This window comes from Bison bison, unplaced genomic scaffold, assembly GCF_000754665.1.
Source record: "Bison bison bison isolate TAMUID 2011002044 unplaced genomic scaffold, Bison_UMD1.0 scf7180017864461, whole genome shotgun sequence".
In the NCBI taxonomy this organism is placed as follows: Eukaryota; Metazoa; Chordata; class Mammalia; order Artiodactyla; family Bovidae; genus Bison; species Bison bison.
The window spans coordinates 12,277,741-12,289,990 of NW_011495023.1; the positions used below are offsets into that span (position 1 = coordinate 12,277,741).

Here is a 12,250-nt window from a genome sequence, read left to right on the forward strand (position 1 = left end):
CTCTTTTGCTGTCTCGTATACCGGGTTATTGTTACCATCTTTCTAAATTCCATATATATGTGTTAGTATACTGTATTTATGTTTTTCCTTCTGGCTTACTTCACTCTGTATAATAGGCTCCAGTTTTATCCACCTCATCAGAACTGATTCAAATGTATTCTTTTTAATGGCTGAGTAATACTCCATTGTGTATATGTACCACAGCTTTCTTATCCATTCATCTGCTGATGGACATCTAGGTTGCTTCCATGTCTTGGCTATTATAAACAGTGCTGCGATGAACATTGGGGTACACGTGTCTCTTTCCCTTCTGGTTTCCTCAGTGTGTATGCCCAGCAGTGGGATTGCTGGATCATAAGGCAGTTCTATTTCCAGTTTTTTAAGGAATCTCCACACTGTTCTCCATAGTGGCTGTACTAGGTTGCATTCCCACCAACAGTGTAAGAGGGTTCCCTTTTCTCCACACCCTCTCCAGCATTTATTATTTGTAGACTTTTGGATCGCAGCCATTCTGACTGGTGTGAAATGGTACCTCATAGTGGTTTTGATTTGCATTTCTCTGATAATGAGTGATGTTGAGCATCTTTTCATGTGTTTGTTAGCCATCTGTATGTCTTCTTTGGAGAAATGTCTATTTAGTTCTTTGGCCCATTTTTTGATTGGGTCGTTTATTTTTCTGGAGTTGAGCTGTAGGAGTTGCTTGTATATTTTTGAGATTAGTTGTTTGTCGGTTGCTTCATTTGCTATTATTTTCTCCCATTCTGAAGGCTGTCTTTTCACCTTGCTAATAGTTTCCTTTGATGTGCAGAAGCTTTTAAGGTTAATTAGGTCCCATTTGTTTATTTTTGCTTTTATTTCCAATATTCTGGGAGGTGGGTCATAGAGGATCCTGCTGTGATGTATGTCGGAGAGTGTTTTGCCTATGTTCTCCTCTAGGAGTTTTATAGTTTCTGGTCTTACGTTTAGATCTTTAATCCATTTTGAGTTTATTTTTGTGTATGGTGTTAGAAAGTGGTCCAGTTTCATTCTTTTACAAGTGGTTGACCAGATTTCCCAGCACCACTTGTTAAAGAGATTGTCTTTAATCCATTGTATATTCTTGCCTCCTTTGTCGAAGATAAGGTGTCCATATGTGCTTTATGTGATTTATCTCTGGGCTTTCTATTTTATTCCATTGATCAATATTTCTGTCTTTGTGCCAGTACCATACTGTCTTGATAACTGTGGCTTTGTAGTAGAGCCTGAAGTCAGGTAGGTTGATTCCTCCAGTTCCATTCTTCTTTCTCAAGATCGCTTTGGCTATTCGAGGTTTTTTGTATTTCCATACAAATTGTGAAATTATTTGTTCTAGCTCTGTGAAGAATACTGTTGGTAGCTTGATAGGGATTGCATTGAATCTATAAATTGCTTTGGGTAGTATACTCATTTTCACTATATTGATTCTTCCAATCCATGAACATGGTATATTTCTCCATCTATTAGTGTCCTCTTTGATTTCTTTCACCAGTGTTTTATAGTTTTCTATATATAGGTCTTTAGTTTCTTTAGGTAGATATATTCCTAAGTATTTTATTCTTTCCGTTGCAATGGTGAATGGAATTGTTTCCTTAATTTCTCTTTCTGTTTTCTCATTATTAGTGTATAGGAATGCAAGGGATTTCTGTGTGTTGATTTTATATCCTGCAACTTTACTGTAGTCATTGATTATTTAAGAGGTATTATTAACATGCCCCTTTGACAGGTAAGGAGACAGGTTTATAGATAAGGAATTAACTTGTCCAAGATCCCAAATCTGGTAAGTAACTGGAGCCAGGATTTGAACTCTGGAGTCTGACCTTCACCTCTACGCTTCACAGACTTAAGTTCAAAGCCTCTTAGACTCCATCCAGGCCTAAGTTCCTATGTCGGTTTCTGCCATACATTAACATGAATCAGCCATAGGTATCTGTGTATCCATCATTCACACTGAACAGATGTCATATTTGCTTCAGACTCAAGCCACTTAATCGTGTCTGTTTCTTTGGGACCCCGTGGACTGTAGCGGGCTGCCATTTCCTTTTCCAGGGGATCTTCCTGACCCAGGGATCGAACTCACGTCTCCTGTATTGCAGGCAGATTCTTTATCTGCTGAGCCAATGCGGAAGATTGAATCAGCCATAGGTATACGTATGTTACCTCCCTCTTGAACTTCCCTCCCACCTCCCATCCCATCCCACCTCTCTAGGTTGTCACAGAATACCAGTTTGAGCTCCCTGAGTCATATAGCAAATTTCCACTGGCTATCTATTTCACATATGGTAATGTACATGTTCCCATTGAGAGAGTAGTCTCTACATTTAAAGAGGAAGAAAGTAAGGCCTAGAGAGGTAAAGTAACTTTCAGGGAAAATATTAGGAGCCAGAAATATCAAATGCTAAGTAGAGCAATTATTGGGTTCATTCAGGTTTTTGGTAGGATGCTACAGAAAAACCCAAATTAATTTTTGGCCAATCCAATATTCAGCACAATTGGCTCTGGACAGTGCTAGAGGGGACCAATGAGGGGTTGGCCATGGACATGACCCCTCTTTCTACACAGTCCATTTATTTAGCTGCCATCATGTATAAGGCCCAGAGCTAGATGTGCAGAATAGATCACTGTTGGGGGCAGTCTGTGCCCTTAAGGGATCTACATTAGATGGAGGCTAAGACACACAACCAATAGCTACACGACAAGCAGAATGTGACAAAGTGCCCTGACAAAGATAAGGATGGACCTTGGTGCTGGGAAAACAATCCAGAGTTCCTCCAAACGTTAAACAAAGAGTCACCGTGTGACCCAGGAACACCACTCCCAGGCACATGCCCAGGAGAACTGAGAATATGTGTTCACACAAACACTTGTACATGAAAGTTCATAGCAACATCAGTCATAATAGCCACAAAGTGGAAACTAAAGGCTGAACATGCTTGGTGTCCCACAGGCAGCTTACATCCAATCTATGCTATATTCGTCATTGACTATGACCCCGACACTCATGCTTTTCCTTCCCATCTCCTGCACCTCCACCCCCACCTCCACCCACTTTTGTAGGAGCCCCAAGCTTGGGGACAGGGATATACACAGGGAAGGAGTAAGGGATTTCTTTCAGTCAACCTTAGGGAACCACAAGGTGGCCCATCACCCATCTGTTATTCTATCCACTCCATCACCAGTCAGAAACTTGAGATTCAACTCACATTCAGTCAACTTTCTTTCCCTTGTATCTCTCCCATCCATTCTCCAAGGCTTTCTGAATTCTGCCTGCTAAATATTCCTCAGGTTTATCTCCTTTTCTCTAAAATGTTCCTAAAGGATTTCCTCAATTGTACCTATTTCCAACCCACTTTCCATAGCTCTCAAAGCAGTGGTCCCAAATTACAGTCAACATTTTTATCCATAAATACCTGGGGGATGGGGGTTATTGTGGGGAGTTCAGTTCAGTTCAGTCACTCAGTTGTGTCCGACTCTTTGTGACCCCATGAATTGCAGCACACCAGGCCTCGCTGTCCATCACCAACTCCCGGAGTTCACTCAAACTCATGTCCATCGAGTCGGTGATGCCCTCCAGCCATCTCATCCTCTGTCATCCCTTTCTCCTCCTGCCCCCAATCCCTCCCAGCATCAGAGTCTTTTCCAATGAGTCAACTCTTCACATGAGGTGGCCAAAGTATTGGAGTTTCAGCTTTAGCATCAGTCCTTCCAATGAACACCCAGGACTGATCTCCTTTAGGATGGATTGGTTGGATCTCCTTGCAGTCCAAGGGACTCTCAAGAGTCTTCTCCAACACCACAGTTCAAAAGCATCAATTCTTCAGCACTCAGCTTTCTTCACAGTCCAACTCTCACATCCATACATGACCACTGGAAAAACCATAGCCTTGACTAGACGGGAGTAGGAACTGTTTATTAAAATCCAGATTCCTTGGTCAATCTGTACAGTCAAATGGGTGAGTCCTGGAATCTGTATATTTTTACAAGCATCTTCTGATGCTAATATCTATTCATCCTCAAGACTCAGCTGCCCTCTCAGCCTCCCCAGGAAACTCCTTCATTTGCTCATGTAGGCTGGTGGACCTGTCCTCCCCAGCATTCCCATCTGCACATAAATCTATTAGAGTATTGATCCCATCAGGAGGAACTGGCTTCTGTGGCTGACTTCATAACTAATGGATAAACCTCCCAGAAGCAAGTCCTGAGTCTCTAGACTTGTATTCTCAGTGGCCAGGGCAGTGTCTGACATATAGTAGGCATTTGACAGGTATAAACTGAACTAAAGAGAATTTTGTGGATGAGGGTAGGTGCTGGGGCTGGATGAGACAGGCATAGCCGCACTTAGCTTCCATGGGCCCCAGAGGCAGTGGGAACCATGGTGAGGCAGGTCCCGTGGTGCAGAGGTGAGCACGAATACTGGCCTTGCACCAGGCACTGTGTCAGGTGCTACGCATTTATTGAGCACCGACCATGTTTTAGACCCTGTAAGTGAGTGCACCTACTTTAAATACTTTTTACTCAGAACTGCTCTACAAGGTGGTATCAGCTCCATTTTGCAGAGACTGGCATCAAAGCTGGAGGGGCTCAAGCATAGATTTGGAGCCAGAACCCAGGTCATCTGGTTTCCAAAGTCCATCCTCCCCCCATTACCCTGGCAACAAATGTGCTGGCAGATAATGTGGTCCAGGCACTAGATGGAGTCTGAAGTAAAGGGACAGAGTGGGCACCATCTGTGCTCCCACCTATCCCATCCCCAGCTGAACTCACGTCAGGCTCCATCCTTGCCCCTGGTGGTAGGCCAACTGCTTTGCAGGGGTGAAAGGTCATGCAATATTGTGATTTATAATACGTAATATATATTTGGTCTGGGTCTCATTTCTGGCTCACAGCTCCTAAAACCCTTGGAATTTCTTAAGTGATACGGGCAATAAAGGAATCTTTTGTTATTCGTATCAAATGAATGGGGCTTTCAATGGGAGTTTCAGTTAATATAATGACTTTTAGGAAAGCTTCACGATAACCTAAGAAGGGGAACTGGTTGCCAGGGGAAACCGTGTGACTAGAATCTCTCAGTCTCACCGTCCTCTCCCCCTGACCTCCAGGGAGGAGAGAGTGGCTGGAGGTTGAATCAATCACTAATGGCTAATGCTTTAATCAGTTATGCCCACATGATGAAGTTTCCATAAAACCCAAGAGGATGGGGTTGGGTGAGCCTCTTGGTTGGTGAGCACCAGAGGTGCTAGGAGGTGGTACAGCTGGCCAGGGACGGAGGCTCCACGCCTCTTCCCACAGACCTTGGCCTACACATGTCTTCATCTGGCTGGTCCTTTAATAACCTTTACAATAAACTGGTAAGCTAGCAAGTACCAGCTGGGGTTGCAGACTCGGCGACACATTGCTGGATGTGTGGAAACAGCATGACACATTTGGTGATTAGACGCGCTAGAAGTGGAATGGAGGATTGAGAGTGGAGGAGCGCCAGGAGGGCTTTTCCTGAGCAGGTAAGAAGGTGGCAGAGAAAGACAGTCTGGCCATCAGGCCCACCTTTTGGCAGCCTTGCTCTCAGATGCTAAAGTGAGATGAGGAAGCCCCATTTCAGAGCACTGTCCCAATGCCACTGGCTGGTTATGACCCATCGTGTACAGAATGGAACAGTGGAGAAATGAGTAGAAAAGGCTTTGGTTCCATTGTACAAATAGCATTGTGGAGCCCAGCCAGCTTCACACCAGAGTCCACCTTCCCTGCACATAAGAGGCACCAAAAACTAGGGCAGAGAATGCACATGTATTTTCCTAATTGTCTGACTTAACGCTTACAAAGTCATTTCTGTGTCTGACTCCACCCCTAGCCTGATCATATGCCCTGTTTTAGAGAAAGGTAAAGACCACCTTACCAGGTAACCGGATGGGCTTCCAGGGGGCAGAGTTTGGCACGTAGGCATGCTTTGTGGCCGTGACAATCAGCTGACTGCCCAGCTTATACTGGAATTTGATGAAGGCGACGCCATCTGTCCCCGAGGTACCAGAGGCAATGGAGACCTGGTTGGTGAAAATCTCAATGAGTGCGTCAGGGACAGGCTGATGGGTGCTGGCATCACTGATGTGGACCTTCAGGGTGACCTCTGGAAGAAGGACAGAGCAACAGAGAACGGTTATTAACTGGGGAACTCCAACAGCTATTCTGTAATAACAGCGAAGGGAGGTAGCAAGTATTCATGGGATATGCTTAGAAAATCTAGACTGGGGACTTTTCTGGTGGTCCAATGGTTAAGACTTCGTGCGTCCAATGGTTAAGACTTCCTGTATCCAATGAAGAGTGCACAAGTTTGATCCCTGGTTGGGGAACTAAGATCCCATATTCTATAAGGTGCAGCCAAAACAATGTTTTTAATTAGAAAAAAAAATTCTAGATCTACATCCAAAATATAAATCATTTTAACCAGAAACATTCTCTTCTTAGCAATTCTTTTTTACTTTACATGATTCCTTATCTTCTTCAAAACCACTGCCTATAACAAACTCCTTTCCTCCTGGCTCCTCCTGGTGGCCCCCCGCCCCCAACAATAATAATTAAGAGAAATATCTCTATTCCTTTAAGACACTGTGCAACAAATACCATGCTTTCTGATCCTGCCCAGGGTTGCTGGTAAACACAGCCTAAGCAAAGCTCAGGCTGCTACACAAGGGCCCTGCAGGCACTAAGGTTTGCAGCAAAATTGTGATTTGCAGCAAAATTGTTCAACAGTCTGTGATGAACATGGATGTGTACAGCTCAGGGTCGCTGTGCTGGTAATCATGAAGACATGACTGAAAAGTAGTCCCTGCACACAGTACCACCAAGGGGGTGGGCAGACTATCTAAGCAATGTGTCCTGCCCAGACCATGGACCCGCCCCAGTTGTTACTCCATTTAAGGAACCTCCTCCCTTGGGAGGGAGGAAAAGCACCTATTACTTGGTTTTGTTGGATCCCTCGTGCTGCAGCCTTCCCAAAAAAATCTTGACTGAATTTCTCTTCCTGATTCCTACTGATTAAAGTGTTCAAGGGCTCGGTTGGTATCACACAGTTAATGCGTTTTTTGGCTAGATGACCATAAAGAATAGCTAAAGAACCCTAGACCCAGGAGTTACATGAGGTCTGCACCAAATAAATCTCTCAAAAACCTTGCAGAGAAAAAAAGTGCTACAAAAACTGAACCTGGTTACTCCCTACTATAGGAGGAGAAAACTACTGCCAAAAGAGGGATAAAATCAACATCAAGAAAATCAGGCATATGGCATTACAAAGCATATCTAGTTGATTCCTGCCAATCTTATCAGTGTTATCTTAATGCAGATTCTCAGCACACATTTGCTTTCTTATGGAGCTGGTCTTACTTGCCCCCAGTTATAAATGAATTAATACTCTCATAGCAGAAACCCTCTACAACAGGACAAGTGGGAAGGTGCTTTGTGGTGTTGCACACGGACGATTTACATAATCTTGTAATGCAACATTCACTAGCAACCGGGATTACAAAGTTTCTGCTTTCTCTTCACTGCTGGCTGAGAAGGCAAAAGCAGCGGAAACTTGGAAAAAGTGAAATAATTTCTGAATAAACACAAGAAAGGAGTTCTCCAAAGGTATGGACACCAAGCAGGGAATAAAGAAGACATGACGAGTTGAGAGAATGGGACTGACACACGTATACTACTATGCATCAAATAGATCACTAATGAGAACCTAGCAAAGAGGTTATTGCGCAGGGAACTACACTCAGTGCTCTGTGATAACTTAAATGAGAAAGAAATCCAAAAAAGAGGGGATATATGTATGCATATAGCTGATTCACTTTGCTGTAGAGTAGAAATTAACATCTTAAAGCAACTACATTCCAATAAAAATTAAGTAAAAAAAGAGAAGAGTTTTCTTATAATCAATGCCCTGGGTTCTACCACTTTAACATGGGAAACCTAGTATATATTCTGCAATTATATACCTTGAAAAAGATTATTTAGCTACTTCTTTTGGTGTAACAGGATGTGAAAACACATCATTGTGGTTAGGTAATTATTACAGACTACTGGGGTGTCATATGTATTAAAATTTTGCAATTTGTTTTATTTATATGAATAAAGAACAGCAGGAACAGCCCACCCATTTGGTAGGTCTACATTTAGCTCATATTTTAAAAATTAGACTTTATTTTTAAAAGCAGTTTTAGGTTCACAGCAAAATTGAGTGAAAGTAACAGAAATGTCCCACTGGGGTATCATTTTTATAGAAACACTTACATTATCCATTCAACAGCAAACAAGATTATTCCCATTAAAAGACAACCAAGGGAGTGATCTTATCATGAGGTGGGGCAGTTCAGTTCAGTTGCTCAGTCTTGTCTGAATCTTTTCGACCCTATGGATTGCAGCACACCCAGCTTCCCTGTCCATCACTAATTCCTGGAGTTAGTGATGCTAACTTGCTTAAACTCATGTCCATCAAGTCAGTGATGCCATCCAACTATCTCACCCTCTGAGAAGAGGTGGGGCACTACATACTATTTATTTATCTCATTTTGCAGAGAAAAGGAAGACCCTATAAATGGCCCGAGACCTAAATATGCAGGAAGATCTACTCCTGGGCATTTATCCAGAGAAAATTCTAATTTGAAAATTCTAATTTGAAAATTCTAATTCTATTAATTCTAATACATGCACATCAGTGTTCATAGCAGCACTATTCACAAGCAGGACATGGAAGCAACCTGAATATCCATCAACAGATGGATAAAAAAGATGTGGTACATATATACAGTGGACTGTTACTTAGCCATAAGAAAGAATGAAAAAACGTCATCTACAGCAACCTGAATGAGAGATTATCATATTAAGTGAGGTAAGTCAGAAAAAGAAAAAAAACACCATACAATATCACTTGGAGAAGGAAATGGAGACCCACTCCAATATTCTTGCCTGGAGAATTCCATGGACAGAAGAGCCTGGTGAGCTACAGTCTGTGGGGTTGCAAAGAGTCAGACACAACTGAGCAACTAATACACTTTCATCACTTATATGTGGAATCTAAAATATGACACAAATGAACTTATTTACAAAACAGAAACAGACTCACAGACAGAGAACAGACTTACAGTTACCAAAGGGGAAGGTGTGGGCGAGGGATAACTTAGGAGTTTGGGATTAGCAGATACAAACTACTATATACAAAACAGATAAACAGCAAGGTTCTACTGTATAGTACCCAGAACTATATTCAATATCCTGTAATAAACCATACTGGAAAAGAATACACACACACACACTGAATCATATTGCTATACAACAGAATCTAACACAACATTGTAAATCAGCTATACTTCCATAAAAAACATTATCCTGAGTATGTCTGTAAGGGTGATTTGGAGAAGATGAACATTTAACTGAATAAAGCAGATCACCCTCCTTCATGTGAGTGGGCCTTGTCCAATCAGTTGAAGGCCTGAAGAGAACAAAATGTCCCCCTAGAGTAAAGGGAGACTTCCTCTTGCCTACCAGCCTCTGAACATTGGCATCTCCTGCTTTCAGACTTGAACTGAATGTCAGATCTTCCCTGATCTCAAGTCTACCAGTGTTTGAACTAGAACTATACCATCATATCTCCTGGACATCTGGCTTGCCGGCTTACCCTTTAGACCTTGGGACTTGTCAGCCTCCATGATCACGTGAGCCAGTTCCTTAGAATAAATCTCTTCCTATAGGCCCATACATCTCATTGGCTCTGTTCTCTGGAGAACCCTGACTACCGCTGCATCCATCATGGGTTCCGATTCTGCAGCGCATGGTGGGTGGACCCTGGGAGTGTGTGCTCAGACCTCTTCTTGTTTCACACTCTTACTCAGCATTATTTCATGATCAGGAATTCAGTTACCACCTCTACAGCATGCTTCTCAAATTCTCATGGACCAGTGGTAGAATCAAGAAGGGAAAAACAAGTGCTCAGGAATTCTTCCTCCCCTATAATTCAGAACTCCTTTACTCTTGGCAGATTTGAAAAGTTTGACTCTGTGGGCACAAACCAAGTCATTTTCAAAGAGCATATCTGCTTGGTGGGTAGAACACTAAACATTATCTTTTAGTCTAGCATGATCTTTTCATCATCCCCTATCTGCCCACAGACTTAGAACTAAAGGAGACAAGCCTGTTTCAAATTGCTGGTTGGAGAGGAAGCACCCACACAGCAAGTTCAGAGCGAAGACCACAGCAGGAGCGAGAGGAAGGAATCGCAGTGCACCCTTCACAGAGGCACAGCACTTAACAGAACTGCCTGTGGACACCGAGGGGCCATGCCTCCTCTCCTCCCCTTTTATATTCAAATAGTAATTTATGTCTTTAGTTTTTTCCCACAAATGATAGAAGACATTTACTTCATAACTTCTCATGCCAACTCTACAATCAACATTCTTCATCGGTCCTATAGTCACCTGCTGAAGAGTACTGCTCCAGATCGCAGCCCCTTCTGTGGTTCTCACTGGGAACACAGCTGGGAGGACCATGCTCATCTCAGTCTGAATAGCCACCAGGCTTTGGTTTCACATCTACTGTAAAAAGATCTGACTTATCATGGAAGGAAAAGTGAAATCTATGGGCTCCATCGTTTTTTGTTTTTTTTTGGTTTCTTTCTGTGAAGTTTTTGGCTTTCTCTGATCATTTTTCACGCTTTTTTATACTCCCTCAAATTGGCCTTGATGCTGGGATTTTAATATTTTTCTTCCCTTTTGGTGTTTAGAGCTGTTGGTTCCCACAGCAACCCACCTTGCTGGGAACCAAGTGTTTGCTGGGTTGGCCCATCAGGCTCTGTGGGAAGAAAGTCCATTTCCACCAGCAGATCAAGCAAAGGCTTTCAGTCCAAGCTGCCCAATGCCCTGTGCTACTGACCATCAGGGAGAGCAGCAGAAAAGCGAGTCACTGGACTCAGTCTCCAGCACTGTGATTAGTTATATTTTAACTCAAATTCAGGGGAGTCACAACAGCTTCCCATCTCTTATGTCAAAATATAAAAAGATAGTCATTTGAAAATATTTCCTAAATGGGAGGTTATTTTTAAAATGTTACCTGACCTTTGCTTGAAGAGATTCTGTTCCATACTACTTGGTGCTAACTTTTAACAATATCTGTATGTTTATAGAATTGCCACTTCTTTATACAGCAATTACAGGTATATCCTGAGCTGGCCATGTAAAGGGGGAGTTTTCTATCCACTTACTTTACTTCTTTTGGAAATATGAAAGGTTTATCTTCCTTTGTAAGATATCTGATGAAACAAGAATGCATTTTATTTTACTAGCGTTTTCTTATAATTTATTTTCTCTGGTCTCATAGAGTGCATATGCATCTTACCTTGTTCAATTTTATTTTCTTCTTAAAATTTAGTGAATCGTGTGAATGTGCATTCTCATGTACAATCATGTTAGTTCACCTGTCTGTAAGATTACTGTATTGTAAGATGAAACATGTTTTTTTCTTTTTTGTTTTTTTATGTATCATTTGTGTGAGAAGTATAATAAATCTATTACAGTAGAGTACCATATAGCCGATTGTGTTAGGTGGGTACCTACAGTAACTCTGGCTGACTTATGAACAAATTTGGCTTATGAATATGCTCTCAGAATGGAACTCATTCATATGTAGGGGACTCATTATACTTTTCCTTTGTTTTTCAACAGTTTGATTAAAAAAAATTAGTGAATCATTTCCTTTAAGCAAATTATATGTTTTCTAAAAGAGACATATCTATAATATTACAGACTGTGTAATATTGTTACTGAAACACAAGTCGGTGTGCCCAATGCACAAAGGCCAAACAATACCAAAACATCAGAGTATGGGGGAGAAAGGTTTATTTAGGGTTGTGCAAGAAGACAGGTGGCTCATGCCTTAAAAACCGCAAATTCCCTAAAAGCTCTCAGCTAAGCCCTTTTCTAGGAAAGGTGAGGGAGGTGAGGGATGAGTTGTAAATACCATCAGTTCTTGGTGTCTGAGCTTTTGTTCCTGAGGTCAGGTCACAGTCAGCTAACGACATTCCTGTACAACTCCACCACGCCAATGTTACTCTGTTTTGATAAGAAAGGTCCCAAGGTATGACTTTCATCCTGCGAGGTCCAGTCCTGGCTGAAAGGAAGAGGATCTAGGCTGGTGGCTTCCTCAGGCCAGGTCCCCAGGCGCTGTCCAGCTGTGATGGCTGAGGGAGCCAGGCGTCCAGGACCCAAAT

At 42.3% G+C, this 12,250-nt stretch overlaps 1 protein-coding gene across 1 annotated transcript in view; it reads right to left on the reverse strand.

The window, feature by feature from the left end:
* FAM171A1 (family with sequence similarity 171, member A1) overlaps window positions 1–12,250 on the reverse strand; it is a 153,165-nt gene that overhangs the window by 51,723 nt on the left and 89,192 nt on the right. The window contains exon 3 of the mRNA XM_010860069.1: window positions 5,906–6,133. Within this exon, the coding sequence (XP_010858371.1) occupies window positions 5,906–6,133 (228 nt within the window). The remainder of the gene's footprint in view (window positions 1–5,905; window positions 6,134–12,250) is intronic.